The sequence below is a fragment of the Lichenostomus cassidix genome, chromosome 2 (genome assembly GCF_008360975.1).
Source record: "Lichenostomus cassidix isolate B80296 chromosome 2, HeHo_3.0, whole genome shotgun sequence".
In the NCBI taxonomy this organism is placed as follows: domain Eukaryota; kingdom Metazoa; phylum Chordata; class Aves; order Passeriformes; family Meliphagidae; genus Lichenostomus; species Lichenostomus cassidix.
Window position 1 is genome coordinate 107,970,609 of NC_139482.1, and position 27,712 is coordinate 107,998,320.

The following is a 27,712-nucleotide window of genomic DNA, read 5'->3' on the forward strand; positions in this document are numbered from 1 at the left end:
TTTTATTTTGCAAAAAATTTATTACTCACTGTTGTAAAAAATATGATGTTAAGATAATTTTGACACAGCTAGGTAGTTTGCAGATTACCTAGCTGCAGGGAAGAAATCTTCACAATTTTTAAGGCAATTCAAGACAGTAACAACAAGTGAATTACACATTTTGAAATATTCCATTTATAAGCTTTACACAAATGTTACCTGGTACTTGGTATCTGTAAACTTTAATGCTTTATACAAAGTTTCCATTCACATAATTAGAAGATGCAACGAAAATAATGTTTTACAGTTCTTTTTTAAAGCCTCTTACTTCCACTCTTGGTTTTACAGAAATAGCTGGCTTAACACAGAACTTTAATTTTTAAAAGAGACAGAGTAGAAGTGATTCCAGATTTCTAAGTCGTTTAAAAATGGGGAAAAAAAGTAATTATCTATCTTTGCTGAAATGTAAGAAAAACACCCAAATAAAACATTTTTAAGGTAAATTAGACTAGAAAAGCATTATTTTGATTTAAATAATTTATTACTTTAACTCTAGGGCGGTAAGTTGGCAAACATCTACTTAAAACAGCCAACACTGATTCAATTTAAGCTCATACAAATTTGGTCTATTCTTTTAGAAAAGTACTACTACTATATTTCATGAGGAAAGAAACCATACTCGCAGAGGTTTCTCTACACCACCCTCCAAGTAATTTTCCAAAGAGTGCAGTCGTTATTCATCCTAGGTCCTTCTGAACCATAGGAGTTTTATATAATTTAAAATACAAACAAACAAAAACACCACCAAACATTAAGAGAGGGAGGGGGAGACATTAGTATTACCTTAAAAAGTGTATAGCCAATAACTAAACATAAAGATGCAAGACACAAAGCAGCAAGAAAATCACTAGAGGACAGATTTTCATCTGGCATAAAGTCAGCATACCTCCACTGGCATCAGCAGAGCAATCCTGACTTGTATCAGCCACAAATCTGACTGTCCATGTACAGAAAAACTTTGTTTATGTTAGCAAAAACGATGAGCAGTGTTCAGGAGAGAGGTGTTAGCAACACAGTTTCTAAATGAAGTAAGTTCATAACACCTTGGTTCTCATCTAGTATTTTCCTGCTGATGACTGTCACTCTGGCAGTGTATTTACTTTCAGGATGAATTCATTACCACTTTCAAATGATACACTAAAATATATGTAACATTGGTCTACGAAGTTCTTAACCACAGCTAGTTCTTACCAAAAATATTCTGAAGGCCATTTACAGTGTGAAACTTAAGGTTTTAAAAGTACTATTTTATAACGTTGGTAAGTTTTTATACTGTTATGGGTTTTCACTGACCATAATTTGTGTGGAATGAACTGCAACCACTGGAAATCAGCAGTAACTGAAATTTAGAGCACCATGACTCCTGGCTGTTACCAAGTATTCCTTTTACAGATCATTAGCTACAGTAAATTTTTTTTAAAATATCCCTAAGGCATATGTTTACAGAGCAAATCCTAAAAGCAGAATTATAGCTACAGAAATAAGTAATTGCACAAGTTTCTTATAGGCACCGAGACGTTCTTTTAAGGCACAAGAGAATTCCCAGAGTGCAGAAGACAGATTACTTAACCAGGAGTGCAAACATTAAAAAAAACATTTAAAACCTGGGAAGAAGAGGTGGAATTTCACCTGCTGCTTATGGCAGCATTCAGATCCCACTACTGTCATCTGCCAAAGGTATTTCAGACTTTTTGTGTGTGTATATGTATATATATATATAGTGTATATGTGTGCTTAATCTAGTACAGTAACAAAGGGGATTCAGATGATTTCTGCCAGAGATGTGTGTAAACGCTGACCTCTACAACTACCACATACTACACTCAAAACAGTTTCTCCCAGTGTAATTTTGCACATCAATAAAAAGATATCTGTAAAACACGTAATGCAGAGTATGCTCAATCCATTTGAGCTGTATCTTCTGTCAAGTTCTACTTACAAAAAGAAAAAGTTCAATGAAGTCCATAACAGGGCAAGTAGGCAACGTAGTGGCAGCTACACTGGACAAAACTCTTGGCAATGGTCATCATTTCTGCAATGATACTATGTCAAAACTCACAAGAAACTGAGGTACAAACTTAGGTGAAGTAAACATGAGATTTATATTGCATTCATTTGAAGTATGATAGTTTCCTCTATTGCATGATTTTTTATTTTTTTTTTGATCCCTTATTTCCTTAAAAGAAAAATACATCCTCGCATACAATGCTGATACCCTATGTGGTGATGCCATAAATCCCTTAGGATAGCAAGTTTGATGGGTGGTAACCCATTAGGAGAAAAATATATTTTTGAATATTATTTTACATATATACAATATATATATATTTAATTTTCAATCAAAATGTAAAGTTTTCTTATATACTCATTACTATTTTTATGTCCAAAATGAAAAAATATTTTGTATCTCAGTTCATATAAGTTAAAAGTTAACAAGGTATTTGATATCCACCAACACTATTATTTGCTTCATTTCTACAAAATTAAAAGAAAACAAAGAAACAGTGAGTTATAAAGCTTTCCTTCTCCAAAGCCAAATACAATAAAATTTTGAAGCTAAATAATTAGTTAAAAGAACACCAAGTTTTGCATTGTAAGTAATCACAAAGAATGCAAAATGTAATCTAAGTAGAAACTAGCATTACTCTACTAACCTAGTCTAAAGACAAAGTATTTTTAAGCCCTTTTTTCTGATAGAATGTGTCCAGTGTAAATGTAAATTTAAAGCAAGAGTTATTTACACTCTCACCTGTCTATCTTAATTTTGATAAATCTCTGCCCCCTCAATTCCAAAATACCTAATATCACAAAAGTATGACAGCCACTTATTTACAGGTTTTTTTTTCAGCACTGTGAAAGGCACATTTATCTTTTGATGCATGTTTCTGCTAATGTCCTAAACTTGGGTTCCAACTGATCTAAGAAGTCAAGTGCCTCTTCTTCATGCTGATCACTGCAGCAGCCTACAGAGCCAGCCAAGGATCCTTTTCCTTCATAGTTATATGAAAGGAGATAATCTTCAGAATGCTTCTGTTCTTCATCCTGTCTGCATAGGTGCACCTTCTGGATAGGAAGAGAACAGATCTTATTATTTTCTTAAATTGTTATCCTAAACATATTGCAAAAAAATAATTTCATTTTGATTTACCTTTCATTCAATTATTTTTAATCAGAGTGTGTCCTCTAATGGATTCCTACATACAAAAAATGCACATGATTGGTCTGTATCATTACGACTACAAAATATAAGTATTTAATAAAGAAATAATTTCTACTAATCATGTATGTAACAATAAAAGAGGAAGAACCTGTTTAAATAACCTGTCAAGCAACTAAAATTCACTGAAAATTAAAAGACTGATTTACACGTAACTAGTTAGGCAAGTAGTGAAGAGTTTTTCCATCTCCAAGAAATAGAGTGACTACATTTCTAATTCATTCCTGCTCCATTGCTAAGTCAAATAGAAGATTTAAATAAGCACAAAGCAAGCAGTTAGAATAAAAGCAAACAGACATTCTCGGAAAAACTCACAAAAGCTTCAGTAATTATTCTAAATTATTCAAAATGAAAAATAGCATGGTGCTTATAGTTTAAGCCACGAAAAGAAAGTAATTTACACTTACAGCTGAAATATATTAAGGATTACTTCTAGAAAGAGCAATATTCCAAAGGGGATGCAGAGGAGCAAAGGAGAGGAAAAATGAAATGAAACCAAAACCAGAAAGCCACCTTTCTAGCACATTTACATGTCTTCCTTGAAAAGCCTGTATATATTGACCATAACCTACACTTCAAAAACATCAGTTTCAGAATACTTACTTCGCCTAAACGAGGATGTGTGAAATTATGCCACTCTGAGTAGGAGTATCTACACGTATCCATCATAGCCTGTCCTCCTCCTCCTTCTTTAACTGATCCCAGAGTCTGATGTCCACCTCCCTTGACTGATTCCAAGGTATGCCCTCTTCCTTTTACCATTTCAAATGTTTGCTGCTCTCCTGTTTTCACTCCATACCCTCCTTGATCACATGTGTTTTGTAAAGGAATTATATTGTGATCCTAAATAAAACAAAACAAAAAAAATGCAGTACTGAGGGTACCTTTTTTTCCCTCCCTATTTTTTACCTTTTTAATTCCAAAGATGAAACAGTGAGTAGAAACAGTCTCAACTGAAACTTGAGAAGTCTCCATCTCTGCACTGTGATATTTTGAACAAAAGGGTATCCTTATTCTATAAAGGTCAGTAAATCATCTTTAAAAAGGATACTGTGACAAGATAGAAGAGGGGATATCTACATTTAAATATGATATGAGATCCAGAAACTGAGGTTTTATCCCAGTGACATGTTTAATCCATATACTAGTTTATAATGGCACTACATTATGCTTCATAGGCAACAAGAAATTAGACACTTGCAATCATAAGGATTTCTTGGTTTTCAACATGAAGTATCGTTTTCAAACTTATCTCCTCTTCTTGGGGAGAACATTGTCAGGGGGTGGAGGACAACAGAGAAGAGGTAGAGTCTAAAGAGCTACATTCTTGTGTATGAACACAGTCCTGGACTGAACTATGTTCATGGTAGACAGAAAGAAGTTTAGATGCCAAAAGCAAGAAAGATTTCATGAACACGGGCTGTTCATGAAATCAACTGCATTTGGGGTCATGTTTCAGGGGCAGGGCAGAAATTGCACCTGCAATTTACAACAGGTATCTGATAAATATAAAAATCCTTCTCCACGGAAAAATAATGTTTTGCTATTAACACATATTTAACATAGGCAAAATAATAAATTTCCATCTAATCTCATTGTTAAAAATGACTGAAAATTTTATTTAAATGTTCACCTGAAGCTTTCCACCAAATCCTTAAAATCTGGAAGAATTACAAGCAGCCAGCCAAATAACTACAAGGTATGCTTAAATGTATATGGTACTACCACCTCTGCCTAAAGTAAGAATTTCCAAATTCTTGTTAAATAGCAAAGTATATCTAATGATCCCTGCACTGATTGCTTATTCCTTTACCAAATCATTTACTTGCAGGTAGTCCTGTTTTCAAACTGCAATGCTATGGACATCTTAATTGCAAGTTTCTGTGTTGAAACAAATAGACAACTTACCATCACTTCTTCTCCTGGAGCTTCTGTGTTTGAAATGATTAAATTGTGATTGGCACAATCATCAGTCACCTGCCTGTGCATTACCCCAGCACCACAGCAACCACAAATTGTGATCAGGATCACTACAGAAAAGGAAACAATACTATAAACTTTACCTCACAATGGTATCTACTTATGTTGGATAATGAATTTTAAGGACCTAAGCATTAGGTATGGTTTAAAAAAATAATTTATTGCCAAAAATGCCCATAGTCAAAGCTGTATATATTAACTTTTTTTTTCAAACAGTATAGGGATTTTTCACTGCACTGTTGAAATATTTCATTTTCTGAAACACATCTGTTTTTTCCAAAAGACATGCAAGCATCCTTTACGAAAGCACTGTGACCCACACAACTTTGTAGTAATGAAAAATTTAGTCCAAATCCAGAAGAAAAATCTTGTCTTATGCCTACAATAACAGTGCACATAATGAATTTTTCATCTCTGAATATGCTGATGGCAAATATATCATAAGTAACTAATATGCAAGCTAAATGTCCCAACACCAGAAACTTCTGCTTCACAGAAAAGGTCAGCAGAACCCTGGAGGACTTCCAGCATTATGCTACAGAACAATTTTATTTAAACCCTTGTATTTGTTTTATTCCACTTAATAATACCACTTTTTGCTGCCACAGACTCAGCCAGAAATGACTTTGCATAAAATAATCATGTACAACTAATATCTGTCCTAAATAAATGACTAAAACTTTAATTCAGAGAACCATTCTGTTTTCTCTGCTTTTCAAATTGTTAGCTTAAAAATAAAGAAGCCCACAAGGAACAGAACAGTTCTACCTAACTGCCCACTGAGCAATCTGATCTCTGAACATATAAACTTCTGTGAAAATTGGCCAAGAGCCACTTTCAAGCTAATTTAGCCTCTGTAGCATCAGCTGTCAGTGAGATCTGCATCAGTGATTCCAGCAGGTTGGCTCCTGATGCTGACAGATTGGGAAGAAGACATTCATGACAGCACTGAGTAGAGGAAACAGTGAAATAAAGGATCTTTTACTCTATCCACAGTAAAATAAAGGATCTATTTTTAAGTTCAGTCAAGAGGCAGTGAAAAAGAGGTAGCTGATGGTTCACACAGTTCCTCTACTGCATGTTCCCACATTTGAAAATTCCAACTTCAGGCTTTGTCCTAAATTTGGGTACCCACCCTGTTGTGATAAAACATTGATCTAGCTTTCAAAACATGTCCAGATCCTAGTGTTCTAGCTACTTAAGTAAGAACAGCTAGCTGAGATTCAACAGGAGCAAGACCATTTAACTAACACCAGAAAAAATGTATAACAATGAAGGGGGAAAAAAAACCCCGAACTCCGAAATACTAGCTACTGTAGCATGTCCTCTGTGATTTTTAAGGATGTTATTAGTTAGATTATGTTTGATTCTGGTAAAAAAAAAATTACTTGGTTTTGCTTTTGTATCACTATCATCATCTCACTGGTTAATAGCAGTATTACCCTTTTACAGAATCTGCTGGGTTTTGGGCAACTCCAGTAACACAACATATATTCAAGGTTTTGGTCTGTCATGGAACTATTCAACCTGTCCTTAATGTTTCTGCATGTGGGATGGGGCAACCCTGGATGCATGTGTCGACTGGGGAATGAGATGCTGGAGAACAGAGCTGTGAAAAGGGACCTGAGGGTCCTGGTCAATGGCAAGTTGAACATGAGTCAGCAGTGTCCTGGCAGCCAGGAAGGCCAACCCTGTCCTGGGGGGCATCAGGCACAGCATTGCCAGCCGGGTGAGGCAGGGGATTGTCCTGCTCTGCTCTGCACTGGGGAAGCCTCACCTTGAGTGCTGGGGGCAGTTTTGGTTGCCACAATATAAAAAGACATGAAACTGTTAAAGCACATTCAAAGGAGGGCCACAAGGATGGTGAAGGGCCTTGAGAAAAAGCCTTATGAGGAGTGGCTGAGGTCACTTGCTCTGCTCAGCCTGGAGGAGACTGAGGGGAGACCTCACTGCAGTCTGCAACTTCCTCAGGGGAAGCAGAGGGGCAGACACTGATCTCTTCACTCTCATCACCAGTGACAGGACTCCAGGAAATGGCATTAAGCTCAGTCCAGGCAAGTTTAAATTGGATTATCAGGGAAAGGTATTTCACCCAGAGGGTGGCTGGGCACTGGAACAGCTCCCCAGCCTGATAGAGTTCAAGAAGCATTTGGACAATGCCCTCAGACACATGGTGTGATTCTTAGAGTGTCCTGTGCAGGGCCAGGATTTGGACTCGATGATCCTGATAGGCCCCAGATCAGTAAATCCAGTATATGCAATGATTTCAGAATATATGGGCTCTTGTAAAATCCCTTGTGAAATCCAGTGTCTCAGATACTTCATGTTTTAATCCACAACACAAGAGAAATCACAAAATGCTCTGGGAAATTGATTTCAGCGCTCCTAGAAAAAGAAATGTTTCTACAACTCACAGACTTTTTTGAAGTCTTTTGGTTCAAGTGCTAACGGCAGGTTTTTTGGCCTCACTCACATGAACATATGGACATCTCACACAAAAATACACAATACACACACAGTAACTAGCACAAGACAAGAGCAGGAAGACTGTGATACTGATACAAACAGAGCAGGTACATTAAGTCAGTGATGACAGCTATACAACCACCAAAATAAAAAATCTTTGAATTAAGTTTGAATCAGGTTCTCTCAACTAAATTTATAATTAAGTGAATTTGCACTTTGTGTTTAAAAGAGGTGTACTTACGCAGCAATAACAATGATCCTAAGATCATTGCAAGGATGGCCCAGAGACCAAGGGTAACATTCCCACCAGCAAGCTGACGAGCTCTGCCATCACATTCAGTTGGAGTTAAACAATCACAGAGGTTAACTCTTACGGTGTTCTCTCCTATCTTTCCTCCATTATCAATCACACTTACAGGAATTTCATAAATTCCATATGGAATATCACCCTTTGGTGAAAGATACCAAGAATTATCTGTAAAGAAAAAGAACCAAAACCAGATCTAGGGTCAACAATACCTGCAATTCATTTGTCACAAATGCAACCATAATTACAATTTTCCCTTCTGCTACAGCTACTAGATCCACATTAATTAGTTTCAAGTTAGATTAAATGCGTTGATACAAAACTACATCTTGACAGGATTTGTACTTTCAGCACCTTTTAAATGTTTGAACTGAAAAAGGTATAAATACCTTATACAAACTTCTGAAAACATGTGAGTTGAAACTCTGAAGTTAATTTAGTCCATTATAAGAAACGACACTACTTAGGCTTACCAGTAAAGACCATCAATTAAACTGACATTTATTAAAAAGACTTTTGATAGCGTGACTGGAATAATTAATTGTAAACTTAAATTATACCTCTTCTCCTCTTTAGTTCTATTGCTGTATTCAGTGAGAATGACTATTTCCAGTGGGGGGAAAAAAATCATTTCATCTGCTCCCCTGTTTGGGAGTGGCAATGATTAATGACTATATGCTTTAAGGGGCAAAAGAAATCATTTGTAAAAAAATGTACAAGACTGACAGTGATGTACATAATGGTTGTTTTATGATGAGCTATATGAAACAACATGTATCATCTAAAATGTGGTTTTCAATTTGTCTAATATAAACCTTGAAAGTCTTAGATGTCTTTGCTTTCAGACTTTTCTGTCTTTTGCCTTTCTTTAGTGAATATTTGATGGAATGCTTCAGAATCGGACCCTTTTCAACTAATTCATGTCACCAGAGTAGCAAATGTATGTGCTGCTCTTGTTGCCATCATCTGGAAACCACCAGGAAACCACAAGCAGCTGTAACTTTTTGTATCAACAAATTTTAGGAAACAGTGATCCTTTTAATAATAAATTATCTACTCCTATAAAAATTATAAAAATAACAAATAAATTAAAGAAGACAGTCAGGCTTTCTTTCACTCCGCTTTACCAAAGGTGTGCTGGCTAACAGCAGTACCAACAAAATAAACTTCAAGAATTTTTTTTTTTTTGTTAGCCAATAATCAATTTTAGGTAAAGTGTCAGTTTCCCAGTACTCCACCATAATAACAAAGTACAATTTTTCTTTGGAATATTAGCCATTTCATTCTTAAATTTCTTATGAATTATGAATCTATAGTTCCTTTTCCAGCTCTTGATGCAATGCATCACATGCAGTTTTGTTCTCTCTTCTAATCTTTTTACGTCATAATCTCAGAGAGCAGCTGACTGCTGACCCAAGGATGCTGGACACAGATTCTTATTTATGCTTTAGGAGACAGATATGGTATCTTTCTCCTTGCTTTTTGGATGCCAACTGTGTGATCTTCCCTATGGGTCCATTCCCACTAGAGGGGAACTAGAGGGACCACTAGAGACCATAAGTGAGCCCCATATTAACTCCACTGACTACACCAATTCCAAACACCCAATCTATTCTTGCAGACCACCCAAGGGAGAGTCAGCAAAGCCTCCTCTGGCAGCCTGCAGCTAAGTGAGGAGGAGGAACTTTTAACATACCATCATGTGGAGTTAACTTCCACATGGAAGCCAGGTTCCGGTCAGTTATGCGATACACAAAGGGTGCACTGTAAGGAGCCTCATCACCATCCTGTGCCGTGAGGCAGATTGGTTTTCTGTCTCTGCACATGATATAGTCTGTTTGAGTGATTCGTGGGAAATTCTTGTTGCCAGGCACAATGCAAACCTGAATTGTTCCAGTGCCTGTTTTACCATCTAGGAGATAAAAATAACTAGGTTTAGCACTTAGACTTCTAACATTCACACATTAATTTCTGGTGCAAACTTTCACAATTAAATATCGTCAGCTGTAATATACATGGTTAAAAGTAAGGTGGAGAGCAACTGCTGATTTAGCCAGGGAGAGGGGGGGTCTCACAGCTCTCTCTCAAGTGCTTCTTTCTACTTGGCTGGCTGCAGATGCATCAGCAGCTCCCACATCTCCATACTCTGCATGTGCAATGTATTTGGGAGCTTGTATATCTGTGCAGGAACACATACTATTCCAACAGGAGGATAAGAGGAGAAAGAACCCACAAACCAGGAGTAAAGGACACTAAGACAAATAGAGGAAAGTGCAGAAAGTGAAGATCTCCAGCCTTTTAACTTCTGGAAGGAGAAAATTAATTACACTTTCCCTACCTTCCCTTCCCCTGGGAATACAAACACTAAGGAAGCAGCAGACTTCTTTCTGTCCTCTACCAAGTCACCATGCATTCATCAGTGGCACATACTATGTCACAAAAGTCTACATGCAAGAAATAAACGAACTCTTCCTCCTAATTACAGTTCTTCCAATACACAAATGGTCAATGCTTGTAAATGCATTCCAGTGAAATTACATCAACTCTACTTTGTAATCCTTTCTCTAGAAATAGTTGATTGCAGATGCCTATGTCATGTTTACTTTATAGACAACAGAAGCTCTAAACAATTTAAATTTCCATTATTTACATGTAACTTTAATATGCAAATTTGGACAGACTTAGAATTTTTTGCTGCAAGGTCAACAACTTCACAAAATCCTCTCTGCTTTCTCTGTTGTCAAGCTCACAGCTGCCAGGAACTATCACTTAAGAAAGAATAGTTGAGGAATAGAAGAAATATAATCCAGAGTAAAATCTCTCAATTTAGAATTACTAAAGGATTTTAAATGGGGCAGATAAGTTCTCAAAACATTGAGCTCTTGCCTGATTTCTAAAGGTTCTCCCTGACAAATAATATTCCCTGAGCATTTGATAAAGCTACCGCAAAGACAATGGTCTAGACAAGCCATTGGTCTGAACCACTACAGTTGTCCCGACACTAAATTTGCACATAAACATCTGTTACAGACCACAGAGAATGACAACATTCAGTACTCACTTCTGTCTATTGCAAGGACTGTGACATTGCATTGACCTCGTCTCATTTCTCCTATGTCTCTGTCCAAGACTCTAACAGTTCTGACTTCACCCGATTTGTCATCTATGTTGATCCAATTGCACTGGCCAGGTGGTATCCGGTATCTGTGAAGAACAGCTTGTCTTGTTAAAGATCCCAAACATAGCACACATGTGTACATACACACACACACACACACACAGACACACACATAAACACACAGATATTTGGATATACGTATTCATATACACTGACAAGTGTGCAGGTGCACACCCAAACATACAGCTTCAACGACTATTTCCCCCTTCCCATATCCCACCCATGCTGTACTAAAAAAAAAAAAAAAATAGCAGGAATTAAGGTTGTTTCATACCTTATGCCCTCACTATTTCCAGTTTCTGGATCTTCTGCTACGAATCTCCCAATAGCTGTCCCAACATCTTCGCATTCCTTAACGTCTAAGCGCAGCAGACAGGGTTTAAACACTGGTCCTTCATCCACATCCAGGACATGCACTGTGACAGAGCAGGTGCTCTGGGAAAGTTGTTGTGAGTGGGGAGCCAGCATGTAGGGTGCCTCATTGTTGACTCCAATCACCAGGACCCTTTGCTTGGCAGTTTCATAGTCCAGTCCCTGTAACAAAGGTGGGGTGTTGGTTTTTTTCCTTCAAACCAATACAAAATTTAACATTGTTTTCACAGCACGGTTATTACAGCTGAAACTACCATATTTATTTAAAATAGACAGCTATCCTTAAATAGCCGTCTTGAAACAAAGTAAAAGGACACTTTAAAAAAAAAAAAATTAAGTTTTAAGTTAGTCAAAGAAAAGGGCCTGAGAAAATACCCCTAGTAAGACAAGCAATACCACTGCACAATTTTGGATAAATATTCTGAAAATGAATTACTAAAAGAACAGAAAGCCATTAAATGTTGTAGGGATTTTCTTCTTCCATATTTATTTGGCCATTATTTTAGCTTACATGTATTTCCTTTCCACCACTAGTCAATTATGCTTCTTTCTAGTGCTACAAATCCAAGAATTTATGGAGTTGACAGTAAGCGGCTACCATTTATTCTTCAGACACCTTCTCCAAAGTCATCTTATGCCTTTAATAGAGCTGATTTTATCCTGATGTCATAATATTCACTAATCTACTACAGCATTACAATAAATGTAAGAAATTTCAACTGTGTTCATACAGCACGGACAGAGCTTTAGAAAAAGTTCTAATGATTACCAGTAACAAAAAAACCATAATAATAATTTTAAAAATTACTAGCATCTCTACTTCTACAATTTATATGTTCAAATTTTAATACTAACCTTTTCTGCTCCTTGGAAGTTACCTCTTATGGGAGTTTTAACAGATAATGAAAAAGAGGTATGAAGAGGCAAAGGGATGTGCTGGAGTACAGACACAATGTGCCTTTTACCTCACATCTACAAAAACTTATAACAAACAACTACACCGACATAAAGTCTTCTTATATGTATACTGACTTACTCACACACCAGAAAAGCAAACCTGAAGTCAGTACACTGCAAAATGAAACCTGAAGAGCTTTATGCTGTAATAATAAGTTTATTTAACTCCCAGAAAAAAAAAAAAAAAACCCAAGACTGGAGAAGGTGCTCAAACTTTCCCTGCTTTACCACTGTCTTATTTCTGCTAAAAACTATGAAGCATTCCTCAGTTACATTCCTAAGTCTAAACCACTCCAGCTGTGGAACCAGGCAAAAGCACCAAGCTCTTCTGAAACTAAAAATCAAATCCTTTGGATTCCGAGCACACAAAATTGAGGAACAGCCTGGAAGGTGAGCTTTGTGTGTTATGTGCCACACACAAGCCTCAATCACTGTGTATAATGCCATCTGCTCTACAGGAGAGTTGAGGTCAGAATGAAGTCTGATGAGCCTGACAGCTACAGGTATTCTTTGCATAAAAAGAATATTACTTTATTCTTAAAATAAAATTCCTAGTTTGTTTGGTTTAAAGCCAAAACTTGAAAATCCGTACATTTTCCTCTAGCCCTTCAGTTTTTACTTACCTTAACAACACATAGTATTCCTTCATTGGTGTTCTTGTCTGTTGTAATTTCAAAGGCCTGATCATCATTTCCTCTTATAATTTCATATACTGCTCCTGAGCCAGGTGAACCAGGTTCATCAAGATCAACAACAGAGACTCTCAGTATTTCTACACTCACTCTGTTTTCCTCCACTCGTGTTTCATACTTGGATTACCCAAAAAAGAAAACAAACCATCAATTTAAATCAGAGAATACTGTTCCACATGGCAGAGCTGAAGAACATCGTATTTAAATAATACTACTTCAACCTAAGGGTTCAACCAACAGGAATTCAACCTAAGGGTTGAAGTCAATTTACCAATATGCTATGATGATTTATTTTGTTTTCATGCATTAGCTATTTTTCCCCCTCCTCCCTTATACCCTGCATCAAACAGTAAACCCTTCCTGACAGCACAGTTGAAGTCTCAGCTTCTTCATACACTCAAACTATCACTGACCTAATTAATTCTGGAATTCTCCTTCCAGGAAATGTACATTAGCACAGTCTCCCTCAGTTACATCAGCTATAGATTCTAATTTGCATACAACATGATCAAGCTGAGAATTAGAAAAGGCATTGGGGTAAATTAAAAAACATATAAATAAAAAAAACCACAAGAACTTGGAGCAATACCAAGAAGGATCAAATACATCTCTACTCGGATGGCAAAGGATAAAAGGATTTTTTCTATTTTTTTATCTTTTTTAAGAACTTGGTTATTCTGTACAAGCTGAAAAAGAACAGATGAGTGATTCTTAATTAATATTACTGATGATATTCTACAGTAGTGAACAGAGAGGGTAAACTACATGTATTCCTTATGAATAATGAATTATTTTCATAAATTTCATATTAAAAAAACTCCTATGGCATTTGAGATGTGTATGTGATTATTGAGACATACTCTTTGCTCTGAATCATACACATGGCTGGAACAAGCAAAGGCATTTATATTGGCATTAACTGTCTCAGGGCATTAGACTTCATATTTGAGGGACTGCCCATCAGGACACTAGAAAGGGTATGAAAACACTTTAAAAAAACTTTATACAGACATTTCATTTATGCAGACTTACTTGTATCTGTTTAAAGGATGGTGCATTGTCATTTGTATCCTCAATTTTGATGACTACTGTTCCTGTAGTACACAAACCAAAAGGCTGACCTGCCATATCTCTCACTTCAACTAACAGAGTGTAACTGGGTACGAGCTGAAAAGAAGAATAAAAGCATACAGAAGTTTGTCACACTCACTTTTTAAATGCATAGTCAGACACAGGGGTAGAACTAAATATTTCACTCCCATTCCACAGCTCTGCTCTAAATTGAGTCCTCCCTGACAAAAACAGATAATTACCTTTGAAGCTTTTCTCCCTATAGCTTAAAAGGAAAAGCAGCAAAATATTTTTTTCTGTGGCTAAGCAGCACAGAGTTCAGCATCTGTTAGTAACATGCATGCTATATCCTGTATCAAATAAGGCTTCTCACAATGTCAGCATTATTTTCCAAAACCTTAAGTTTTGGAAGATACAGATGATGCCCTTTCATCTGCTTCTGTCTCCCCTTTGCAAGACCAGAGAATTCTCTTAGGCTGCCAGCAGGTGAAGTGTTTCAATACATTTCTCTTATTCCCATAAGGATGAATTAAAACTGTGCTGTGACCAGCCTCTGTCTGGAAAATAAATGATAAAGCACTGCCTTCCATTTGGCAGGGTCTGGCACTGAAGGAGTCAGTGTCCTTATCACTTCCAAGGGACTCCCTGATAAGCAGCCCACTTAAATCCCTGACTTGAGCCAGAACAGCAGAAAGTTTTTTTTTTAATGTGAACAACCAAGGGAAGGGGGACCAGGGGAAAAAAAAGTGGGCAAAGGGGAGGGGAGTGAACACAAGACGGTACAGATGGATTAGGCACATAAAGAGGTAGTTTCTAAATCAAGACGGTAACTCTAGTTCTGAATGCCTGGAAGAAGCATTTGTTATCTCTGGTGCAGGAAAGACATCTCCTGTTCTTCTTCCTAAGTTTATCTTTAAAAGATTGGAAGTGGACTAGTTTTTCAATCCTTTGTTTCTTCAACCAGTCACATTGACAGCTTCCTTAGTAATCACAGTGATGCTCACAATCACTGCAATTTTCTCTTGCTAAAAAAGCTGAGCACTGTATCTGCAAGTGCAAAATTTTACAACATGATATTTTATGTGGATTTTCGGCCATGAAACAACAAAAATATGCCATAATATATTTATCTTCAGAGAAGATGTGCCTGCACCAACATTTTCCAATTACTGTCTTATGCTAGAATTATTATTTTGAATTACATGCACCTGTCATTTTTTTTTATATCTGAAACTATCTCTCATATGATATTCTATCAAAAAAAGAAATGTTGTATCTTATTTGCTTGAAAGGCAGCTGATAAAAATAAATGGGCACCACTTTAATTTTAAGAAATGGTGTACTACTATTTAGGTTTGAACTATTGAAGATATTTCTGGTTAATATAGGATGACTGACTACTTCCAGAGAAATTGGTTCATCTTCTCTGTAATGAAGCAAGAAGCACCGCAAATCGAGCTTAATTAGGAGGAAACAGTGGGTTATGGGATTCCTGAACACAGAAAGAATAAAAAAATCCATAGGTTGAACAGCTGAGCAGTAGGATGTTCTCTGCCAAGGTTAGCTAGAATAAGGTAATCTATGCAGAAACTCTCTGGACTAATTACAGGTCTTTGAAAAGCTTCAGAAGTCCTTAGAGACATGAAAAAAAAATGGGGAACAGAAGCTATGTCTGGTGATTTTCATGCCAGCATTTCATAGAATCATAGAAAGGCTTGGGTTGGAAGGGACTAAACATCATCTAGTTGCAGCTTGCCCATGCCATGAGATTCCATCCCACGAGCTTCCACTCAGTAGATCAGTTTGTTCTGGGCACTGAACAACCTGTACTTGAACACATCCAGGGTTGGAGCATCCACAGCCCTCTGGGCAATCTGCTCCAAGGCCTCACAATCCTCTGAGGAAAGAATTTCTTCCCAACATCTAACCTAAGTATCTCCTCTTTTAGTTTAAAACCACTTCCCATTGTCCTATCACTATCTGCCCATGCAAAAAAAAGTCACTCATTTTTTATAAGCTCCCTTTAAGTACTAAAAGGCTGCAATGAGTCTCCTCTTCCCCAGACTGAACAACTCCCAACTCTCTCAGCCTATCTTCACGGAAGATGTGCTCAACTCTCAGATTTGAACTTCTTCACGTCCCTTCTCTAGACCTGCTCTAACAGGTCCATATTCTTCTCATGCTGAGGAGCCCAGAGCTGGAAACAGTCCTGCAGGTGGGGTGTCAGAAGGGCAGAGCAGAGCAGCATTAAAAAGCTATCTGTGTGCACTAGATGACAGCTAAGAATGCTTCAGGAAAGATCACCTCTCTGTCCAGCTGTGGCAGTAATACAGAAATGACACCAGAGTCACCATGTAATGAAAATGCTGGGGTAATTGGTGGGTTTTGTGACACAATGCGGTATTTCAATGTGGTGTGCAGAGTATAAGGCTCATCTCTGTCCTCTGCAGTCACTTTTCCAACAACAACACCTGTGAACACAATACAGCAATTTTTAGATCCAGAAAAATCTGCAAAAAACTAAAAATTATTTGAACAGGTATTTCTGTTTTAATCAAGTGAAAATAGCTATATGGTCATTTAGCATTTAGTTATTTAAAACACAGCAAATAGCAGCAAAAATACAGTCATAGTGTAAAATTATCTATTTTAATACTCTGGGTAATTGTTTTCCCTTCTTAGACAAAGTTGTGATTATTGCAGCTGTCAGAAAGAATAACCAAAGGAAACGCTGAAAGTTTTTATTTCAGTTAGTATTTTTGACATGGACTTCTAATTAAGCATCTCAAACACAGCAGAAAAGGTGTTGCTAGGGAGCTGCAGATTTCTGGCCTGGTTCAAACTGCTCAACTACCTCACACAGAGCACTACTGTACCACACCCCGTAGCCCCATTGGGTTTGGAACTTCTCTTTAAATTACTAACTCCCTTTCTCCAGCCCTGCCCTCTCCCAGGAAAAGTCCCATCTTAATCCATCACCTTGGACACACACTGTAAGCTTAACCAAAGGTGTTTTTCACCTTAGAACATCATCTTTGGAATTGTTTAGGAAACTTCTAACACCATTTTATGAAAACAGATGTTTTTTGGATAAATAACAACATTCTGAAATTCTTTAAAGCATTTTAGGTACACTGAATCACCTCGGTTTTTAAAAACTTCTTTTAACAATACTTTTCACTATGACTGAGATGACAATTTGGAATTTCTAATCATTAAGAAATCTTGAGCTGCTCTTTGCAAATTCAGCCTTTGCTGTAACATAATACTCCCCAGGAAATCCCACTGAAATGTCTGAAAAGGCAGGATTACACCTAGGCATACTGGTTTGTAACTGAGCTGAGTAGTGGTAAATGTGTTCAGTGATTTAAAACAATTCTTACCAGGTCTTGAATTTTCAGGGACACAAAATTCAAAAAGGTCTTGGGTGAAATATGGAGCATTATCATTATCATCCTCTATCCTGATTGTATGCACAAGTGGTACTTCTGGAGAATAACCATCTGGAGTGGTTGCAAAGCAAATGATCTGTAAGAAAAATTCAGTGCTTATTATTATACCTTTAGTTCAAGGAGGAGTCAATAAAATGAAATGAAATACAGTGTACAAAGCACACCCTTCTCAAGGTCAGGCTCTTCAGGCATTTGGAAGGGGATATGACTGGTATCTTAAAGTGAAAGCAAAACAAAACCTTTGAATGCTTTCCAATCTTTCCCTTTTCCATTCCTCACACACCTCAAGTATTTTAATCACTTTCTTTCTGACCCCTCCTCCAACTCCATCAAACAATTTTCACAAGCCTCTTGAACACATGTTTTTCAGGTGTTTACACGGCAACCTCAGTTACCGAAATTTAGATGTAAATGTTGTTATTTAGAACAAAATCAAGCATGAGAGCAAAACTACTTGCCCATTATAACATAATCTAATAAAATGCAGCAATAGGTACTGAAAATTATGTATTTAGAAGCTGTTTCTACTAATTGCCTTCTTACACTTCTCAGCCAGTAGAGAGAGCAGTGTACCTTGTTAACATAATACCAGAACTAAGCAGGTTGAGAGACGCAGAAAACCACAGTCATCTACAGTTTACCATTATTTTGTTTTTCTACAGGTCTTTTTAACCTTCCCCATAAAATTCTTCCACTTCTAGAAGTGATGCAAATCCAACTATATTTATGCTGCAATTAGAATCTAAGCAGTGAAAAACAAAACTACTCTTGAGATCTAGATGACCAGCTATTTATTTATTTGCTGAGTTCATCTCTTCAACACAACAGTATTACTCATAACAGACAGAAGATTCCAGATCTTGTCTGCCACCATTTCCCCTGCAACCCAATTGTCAAATATATCCATGAGACATTAAAAAAAAATTAATTATATTTACACAACATAGGCCTGTACCTGAAAACTTGGATACTGTTCACGATCTACCGCACGAGTAGCAAAGATATTTCCAGTTTCTCTTTCTATGTAGAACAAACCCTTTGGATCTTGATCAATTCCTGGTCCGCTCGCAGAATAAAAAATTGTGTAGTTCTGAGCTGTGTCCGATTGGACCTATAAGAAGGTATTTTTAAGCCCAAGGAAAAACAGCAACAGCATCTCAATACATTTCCCCCTTTTCATGACCATATTTAGCACAAACAAAAACTCCTGAAACAAAAAACCAAACTTGATTTACTTCTATAGCAGCTTAAACTTCAGCCTGCCATATGACTGCCCTCCTTTATAATGTGAGTACATGACAAGGGGAGTTAATTCAAACTCATAAATACTTAGAACTATAGAATTAAGGAAATGACACTATGCAAAAAAAAAAAAATTTAAATCCAATCCCTCTAGAATACTTCACACACAAGGCATATTCAGGTTCAAAGTGCTTCTTTCTGAAGCTGTTCAAGAGACTTTAGTTTTAACGCATCCACTGAGAACGTGGCTTGTAACTACAGAAGAAGTAGTGAAGGAAGGAAAGGAGGAAGAAAGACCACATAGACTATAGTCCAAAAGCTATGCCAATTCAGATAGCATCTGCATCTCATTACAAACACCAAGGAGGCAACATTAGACTTATCTATTTATAAACACTCTTCTCCCAAAATACTTTCCTTATTTACTGGATGCCAGAAGTTAGGAGGGTAAGATTAGTAGAAGAATGATTGCTCTGCACAGACTCTGTTATTACACTTGTCTCTACACATCTGCTACCAGCCACTCTGTAATCTAGTGAAGGCTAGATGGATCTATGATAACTTTAATTCTTGCATTTCTCTTTCACGCCTACTTGTTTTCTTCCAGTAAGCAATTTTCTGAATAACATAGGCCATACTCAGTCTTCAAGGCTGAAGGTATACACCTCAAGCTCCAGAAAGGATGTAGACAAGCAGGTAAGATTTACCCCAGTCTCTGTTTACAAAACCTTTTTCTAGGCAATGTTTAGTGGAGGCTTGTTTGCTGTTGCATTTCTTTTAATTACACACTCACTGATTTCCAGGCCAAAAAGCTCCCTTTGATAGTATGTCTGCCTTCTTTTTACAACTTCTGCACAATTCCATTTCACTCCAACAACTAAGATCACAAGTTATTTCAGGTACAAGATCATGAGATATACAATGAACAGGACAGAACAAGACAGAGGAATAATAGCAGGAATGTCATGGGTAGAAAATACAAGACAGCTCATTTTCTTCATGATAGAAGTCACATACAAAATCAGCATTGGTCATAAAACTAAGGTTCATACAAAATGTACCTGCTGTATTTGCAGTGGGAAAGGTCCCAGTGAGTTCTCTATCATGACAGATGGAATAGGGCCCCACCTTCTTTTGGTTCTCTTGAGAATTGTATCTCGAGCATGCCTGGTCTTTGGTGTCTGGGTCAAGAAGATAAAAAGATAGATGAGAATACATCCATATATGCTTAACTGCATATATTTTTGCTTAATTGCCGTCCTGCATTTCCATCTTTTTCCCTCCGTTCCAGTCTTCCTGACAATTTGTTTTTCCAAGGTCTTCATTTCTGATTTTATCTGTGATAATATTCCAAGCTTTTTCATTTCTTCTAATGCTTTGCATGAGTAAGATCTGCTTTAATTCCTCAAACACGGCTTTTAAGATTCTTGACATTCCTGATTATGTTACTTGCTAGCATCTCCCATTTGAGAAAGGAAATCTGCTGACTAAAGCAACACAGTAATCAACAATTGCTAAATAAGAATACTCTCTACACCAGTATTTTGCCTGATTATTTGAATTCCAAAATTGAACTACAGATACTACGCATGAAGCTTCACTCTGTGAAAAAGTATTTCAAGTAAGTAAGGTATCTTGAAATTAGAACCTAACCTTTTTTTCTTCTTCCACCAAGCTAACATGTATTTTCTTTTGAACTTGCTCTTGCATGTCCTTAAGTAATATGGTAAAAGTCTTTTTCTCAGCAGACAAAGAAAGAGCAGATGTTGTGTATACAGAACCATCCTCTAGAACCTTGAAGTTCCCGTCACTGGAACTGATAAACTCTGCAGACTGAAGGCATTCTTTCAAATCAACTGTAAGAAAAAAATATTCAGACAATAACTCAAACAGCAAAAAAACAATATCCCTCATAAAACAAAAATACCCCATGTCTCAAGTAAAAATTATATTTACTGACACGTACAATCTTCAAAAGCTTGTCATTCAGATTTTAAAACCCATTTATGCGCTCAGTTTGTCCAAATTTTCATTAACTTCCACTCTTGTGTTCATTAGTGTTTTCCTAAAGGACTTTGTGGATACAACAAAACACTTTTACACTGGTAAAAGTATTGAAGCATCAGAGACGAAATAATAAACATTTAAATGCAAAAAAACATCGCAGACATGACCATTATTGGACCAGTAGCTATTACGTTTGCCTCGTGCTCCATGCCCTACAATATCAGTGAAGATGATTAATTAATGCAAATGCCCAATGGAGATGTTACATCTTGGAAGTTTTGCCCTCAGGAGGAAAGCACTGACTGGTACTATGGGATTTAATAGTCTTGGGAGGACAAAGGCCTTGAAATTATGAGGCAGACAGATGGGATAGATAAAGAGTAACTCAAGAACAACCAATTAGCAATTTTTTAATATGTATGTGATAGAATCCCATACAGGCAATTCTAGCATACGTCCCAGGTAATTTTCATTCTATTTGCTATCACTTGTGGCTAAAACAGATTTTTGCACTTAGTAAATTCGGTTCACCACCAAGTAATTGAGCACTACAGTTGGAGAAAAAGCAAAATCAGGATATGACCACAGCCTTAAGCGAGAATGATTTAGCACCCCGAGAAGGATGAAAAGTCAAAGACTCAAACTCCAGACAAATGATCATTTCAGAGTACAAGAGGTGTGTCTTGTTCTCAGAATCAAAACTTTTCAATACTCTTTCAATGGTATCATAGTGGGCAGGACACTGCTGCAGGAGAGCTGATTGCAAAATTCATGAAGATTCAGAATATCACCCCGCATATGTAGATGGTATTTTCAATAAACTAAATTTCATTTCGTTTTCAAAACTGCAAGAACAAACGGACAGCATAATTTTAAATAAGATGTGGTTTCTTCTTCTTTTCAAGTCTGTCCTTTAAACGCAAAATTAAGAATTCCAGACTTTCAGTGGTACTGCAGCAGTGACTACTATCCTTGTTCATCTGTACAGTGCAAATGGAGTGTTAAAGAGAATATCACAGCCTCACTTAAACTTGCCTCATACTGCTGCCTATTATAGCACTGCATTTCCAACATTACCAGACTGGAGATTTTGTTTCTGATGGTTATATGAGTCAACACTATGCTCAATTAGCTATAGCTTCGTGCGATTTTTTCTTTAAAACCTCTGGTATAAAATATAAGAAACTTTTACAATAATCAGGAAAATCCTGACTAATTTCACTGTCAAGGTATGGTCTTTGTATCAATACAAAATATTTCTCTATAAATGTTTAAGTAATGTCATTTGAGCTATATTGGTTTTGCTTCAAGTTTTTGGGGGAAAAGAATTTAAGTTCCATGCTATGCAATTTCTTTCAAAGCACTGCAATAACATGAAGTTTTGTTTGTATATAAATCAACTTTATTTACATAGAGAAATGTTAAAGTCTATGACAACTCACACAGCCATAGCAACCTTGTTCATTTTAAAATTCAAAAGTAAAGTCAATGAATTTTCATTATAAAGCTAGATTTTCTGAGCACTTGAGATGAACTACCAATTCACTTTATTTGTTCCTTCTATAGAATTGTGGATTAGGACTGCAGACTTCGAGCATATTCCTCTGTTGTGAAATGACTGACAAAGGGCACCTCTGAATCCTCAAATTCAGTCTCAGGCAGCACAAAATCCTTCAGCACCTCCTATGCCACACCTTTCAAAGTTGGTTTTGAAATACTAGTCTGAAAAAAAATAGGAGTGGGATGTTTTCTCGTCTCTCCTATTCCTCTCCGTCACCTGCAAGCTGCCCTAAACTGAGACAGACTGTCCAGTCAGAGAAGGAGCACCCTGCCAACAGAATGTGCACGCATGACACCTCTGTAACACATCCCCTCCTACGCTGTGAATGCCCCAACACTGCGGAGCAGTCACATCCATGTTTCACAGAGCAGCAGCCTCTTGCTGCCTGGTTAAGTGGATTTTGTCTTCTCTTTTTATCTTTTCCATCGTCCAAATGACTTACTGTCTTCTTCATATGACCATGGGTTACGGGTGCAGTTTGGACTATTAAGCCATTTATTTATATAGTAAGCCTTGGACTCCAAATTTTGAAAACAATAAACTCTGCCATTTTGGTTTTAAATTAAATATGGTAACCTGACAACAGCTCTTTATGCAAAAGTCAAATGGATGCATGGAGCCAGTGTTCAAATCCATAACAAACAAACACAGGGCGTATCCTTCATAAAAAGGCTGATCCAGCTGTTTGGCTGGCTGTCCAGTCACCCATTCATTCCATTAAAAAAAGGTCTCCTCCAATGTTAACAGCTTCTCCAGCAAAGGTGCAATGTTGTGTTGTTAAGCTGGGAATCTCATAGTTTCTCACCTCTGCCAACTAATGTGTCAGCCTCTAGTTCAGAAGGAACATGAAAAATTACTTTCTTGCAAGCTTCACAGCACAAACTCAGCACCTAGAAAACAAATAAAGAAATCAGGGAAAAACCCACATAATTACATGGTATTTTGAACTAGACACTGATGCTGACTTTGGTTGATTTGTTTGTTAAGACAAGTGAGTGAAACAGCACAGAAAGCATTCCTCCCTAAAAATTCAGGTACTGTGCAGCATAACATATGAAGTTTTAAACTGGAAACAGGATCCGACTACTGCTCCTGGATTCGTCCATGGCTCATGTTTTGTTTTTTTTCTAAAATCACTGCACTACTGACATTAACAGCAAGAGTTCCCTTTGACTAGAAGATTTTGCCTACACTATTACTTTGGTAGAGGAAAGATAAAATACAGCTTCGCTGTGCACTTCCTTCAACAGAATTCCTGCCCAATTCAGATCCAAGGTCGCTAAGTATTAAGGTTTAATACATCAACACTCAGTTTGGTAGAACTGTGGTGATGCTGAACATTAAAGGGACAAGTGTCTTATTAAAACCACATGACGACACTTGCACTTATATATCACTTTGCATCTTCAAAGTACATTCTCAGCAAACTAATTAAATCTAGCTTCAGCAATTAGATATGACACAAATAAAACGTCGTGTATCACGGCAGTCCACTCCCACATAACCTGTTACAAAATAGGGTCCTCCTAAAAATTCAAATGAGTAGTAGATAACCAGACCTTTTTCCAAAAAGAACCACATAGAGGTACAAAGATTTTCCTCAGCACAGAGCAAGTGAATCCTGATCTCTGATTATACGTGTGCTTTTTGCCTAGTTTCTATCTCTCTGTTTAAAATTGTAATCAAAAAATCACACAGACTAATAAACAAAGACGTAAAAAATGTAAATAAATCTATCCACCCTTTTATATGCATTTACTCTTTCAGGATGAAAGTCTAGCAAAAAAGGAAAAGCATTTTTATTTCGCACATACCTTTAGGATTAAAGGTATAAAGAAGTGAACAGCTAATGGAAATCCTGAAAATTATTTGTGATGCTTATTACAAAAATATTTAAATAAAAATACTTTAAACTCTTAAAGACATTAGGACCCTTTAGAAAAAAATTGCTGTGTCTGCACCATAAAAGCTCTTCATACAGTTCCTCATATAAATACGCAGATATAAAAATATGCATATATACAAGTAATTTAAACATTGCTGTTTATGTATGTATTAGTAGGCTTTCCTTATTAACAGACACTTAATAAAACACTCTTTCTTGAAAGACATTGCACTAATTTTACGTCACTGAAATCACAACATCTTTTTACACTGTTCTAAAATATTTTAAGAATCGATGACATCTAATTTTTAAATAGTAATGCCAAACTCAGTCTGCTGTCAGCACAAAGAATGATTGAGAAGTTAAACAAAAGCAAGTGGTAGTTATTAATGGACATCAAGACATAAGGAAACATCAAGTAAAAATAGGCTGTGATGTCCTTTCACTTTACACAAAAAAGACACCTCAGGATTTTTTTCTTTGGGTGTTGTTTGTTTGTTTTCTGCTTGACAGAATATTTTCTTCTTTTTTTTTTTTATTAGATGTATGAGTAAAGTTGCTTGCATTGCTTTGCGTTTTACTTCAATATCCTTGCCAAGGCATGCGCACAGTGTCTGAAATAGTAGCACTTTCATTACAATGTGCATATATAATTAATATTAAAATAATAAATTCCGTTCTTCAACACTACCAAGTATTTGTCTTTCAGAGGCTCAAACAGCCATCTGCCCTCTTTTTGTGAATGCAATGATAAAAGCGAGGAAAGGCGGTAGAAAACGAAAGACAAATAATTTTTACTCATCTACTATAAATTAAAGGAAAAGAAAATGTGATAGAGAACTCCCCTGGTCTCCCTGGCAAAAGCCCTTCTGGAGCTCATAATTATGTAGAAATACAATAAACTGAAGGCAAAGGAAATCGCTGAAATTGTCCCATGCCCAACTAACTCTTTCAGAGGAGCTCAACACGCTCCACACCGCAGCACAATCCTTCCCATGGAAAAGGGACAAACAGGTGAGAGGCGAAGGGGAGAGATTCAAAAAAAAAACGAACCGCGGTTTACTTTTTTCTATGAATATCCAGCAGCAGCATCAGCGACCCGAGCGAGTGCCCGTCGCGTATCCTCACGGCAGGCTCCAAAATCCCCCCGACCGCCCTTCCCACGGCGGGCTGCGCATCCCCCCGGCCTCCGCCCCAAGCCGCAGCTCTGCGCCCCTCGCTAGGGCCCCGCCGAGGAGCCACCCGGCTTGGGGTCAAGAGCCAGGCAGAGATCACCCGCTCGGAAGTCTCTCCTGTGCGCTGCGCACCGGCGGTGAAGCAGGAACGGCGCGGAGCAAAGGCGCAGCCGGGTGTGCGAGCGGCGGGCCCGCTCCGCCGCGCTCCCCCCGGCGCCCACCCGCTCCTCCCACTGATCCCGGTGATCCCACTGATCCCGGTGATCCCACTCCCTCCCTACTCACCAGGAGGCCGAGGACGAGGCGGGGGGCTGCGGGGGCCATGGTGCGCGGGGCTGCGCGGGAAGGGGGGAGCCGCCGCCGTCGGTGCTGCCACGGCGGGCGAGGGAGCGAGTGCGGAGCGGCGGCGGAGGCGGCGGGGTGACTCCGCGGGAGCGCGGCTCTGCTGTCCCCTCCCGTCTGCCACGGGAGCCGGCCGGTGGGGAGGGTGGGACCGCGCGCGGCAGCGGCGACTTTAATTACTCCCTTTTTTTTTTTTCGCCTTTTGGGTAATGCCCGTCCCGGGCACGGCGCTGGAACACCCCGCCCGCCCGCCGCCCACCTCCGCGGCCAGGCGCTGCCCGTCCCCTCCCCTCGCTACCCCGCCCCGCCGCGGCGCCGGCTGCGCAGAGGTGCGGAGCCGCGCCCGGGAGTGGCACGCCGGGGCGGGGGCAGAGCTGTCCCGGGCGCGGCAGCCTCGCTTCCCCTCCCTGTCCCTGCGGGCCGCGCTGGTTCCGCGGGGCGCAGGTTCCGCGAGGGCGGGTCCCGGCCCGTCCCGGCCCGTCGGGGCGGTGCTGGCCGGCGGCAGCCATGGCGGGCCCAAGTGCGGTGTGCGCGGAGACAAGAGTTTCGGATTTTCGGCCGCGTTTCTTCTTACAGGGACGTGATCTGTGCGAGGCCGAGCGTGCTCGCTTGTGGCTCCTGGGTTTCCCAGCGCCTTCAGGTGAATAGAAGCCGAAATAACAGCAGCGAACCCAGGGGCGCAGGAGGTGGGCTTCCCGTGGGAACGGCCTGCACTCGAAAGACCTTTCAGCCTGACGCAAGGAGTGGTGTTCTCTTGCCGGCTGCATTTCATTGCACGCTTTGCTTCCGAAACAATGATTACTGAGTTGTAGCCAGTCCCAATGCCTGATCTTAAAACAGAAGGTCAAAGAGAGTGGTAGCTACGTTGCAGTATTTGTTTACATTTGTGTACAATGAAATACACAGCTAAGAAGCAAAAAATCTGAAAAATAAACCTTTTTTATAATTTCAAGCTGATAAGGAGCAATAAATTGCATATGACAGTGTGAGACATTGACTGCTGGAGGTCAGGTAGTGACTGTAGATGGCAAGAAGGTAGGAAGAAGTGAAACCATTGGATAGTTGTAGTGGGATGTGCACATTTTTGTGGGCATGAAATTGCAGGAATGCCTAAAAGTATGGCCATGTCCCCCTTCTAGTCATGTGGGTATCTACAGTGTGTGTCCAGTTGTGTGTCCAGTTGTGTGTCCAGGTGGTTACATACAAGTGCATTCTGGACACAGGGCACTCTGATAACCTGTGGTAACCTGTGATAGATAACCTGTGATAACATTCACAACTACGTGCTGCAGTACTCCATGGCATGTTGGTGTTGTAGGATGGCTCTGCTGATCGTTGCACCATAAACGTAACAACATTGGACAGGATTCCATCCTGCAGACTCAGTGGGAGCAGAGGAAAAAAGGCTGTAACACTTCATTTTTTTGTTTGTACTGGTAAAGCCTGATTTGTCTGAAGAAGCAATCTGACATCCCTGGCTGTCCCACTTCAGGTGTTCAGATAAGCACTCAGTAAGAGTCTGCAGCCCCCTGCAGCTGCACCAGGCCCTCCACTTTGCCTTAGTGAGGTTTGCACCCTGGTGGGAAGCACAGGGCCTAATTTCTAAATCTTTTAATTCATTATGCTCTATCCAAGCACTTGTGGACATAGAAAGGGAATGAATTGTCTGGACCTGCAATAATTTCCATCTAAACCTAATAACTCAGAATATTTACCTTGTGGTCAAAAATTCATTTTTGAGCTTTTTAATTCTTTGTTTAGTGTCAGTG

The 27,712-nt window shown here is 38.6% G+C and overlaps 1 protein-coding gene across 2 annotated transcripts; it reads right to left on the reverse strand.

Annotated features, from left to right (window-relative positions):
• On the reverse strand, positions 1–26,171 carry DSC1 (desmocollin 1). Of its 2 annotated transcripts, XM_085052738.1 has the most exons (17): positions 25,887–26,171; positions 23,347–23,431; positions 20,627–20,829; positions 20,035–20,154; positions 18,687–18,842; positions 17,663–17,807; positions 16,584–16,750; positions 14,241–14,375; positions 13,140–13,325; positions 11,462–11,721; positions 11,071–11,213; positions 9,706–9,921; positions 7,944–8,177; positions 5,165–5,286; positions 3,860–4,099; positions 3,188–3,233; positions 2,972–3,102 (listed from the first exon to the last, which is right to left on the reverse strand). In XM_085052738.1, the coding sequence occupies exons 1-16, from the start codon at positions 25,923–25,925 to the stop codon at positions 3,195–3,197; spliced, it is 2,490 nt and encodes an 829-aa protein (XP_084908864.1). In that variant the 5' UTR covers positions 25,926–26,171; the 3' UTR covers positions 2,972–3,102; positions 3,188–3,194. The 2 variants fall into 2 exon arrangements, with proteins under 2 accessions (XP_084908863.1, XP_084908864.1); XM_085052737.1 differs by lacking the exon at positions 3,188–3,233 and having other exon boundaries at positions 1–3,102; positions 25,887–26,168.
• Between the last annotated feature and the right edge of the window lie 1,541 nt (positions 26,172–27,712).

Excerpts from the sequence above, each read along its gene's own strand:
- DSC1 (XM_085052737.1), bottom strand. The coding sequence starts at position 25,925 with ATGGCCCCCGCAGCCCCCCGCCTCGTCCTCGGCCTCCTG. Across the intron at positions 20,155-20,626 it reads TGGTGGAAGAAGAAAAAAAG|ACACCAAAGACCAGGCATGC; the intron begins GTTAGGTTCTAA and ends TTCTTGACCCAG. Across the intron at positions 17,808-18,686 it reads AACAGTATCCAAGTTTTCAG|ATCATTTGCTTTGCAACCAC; the intron begins GTACAGGCCTAT and ends TTTTTCTTACAG.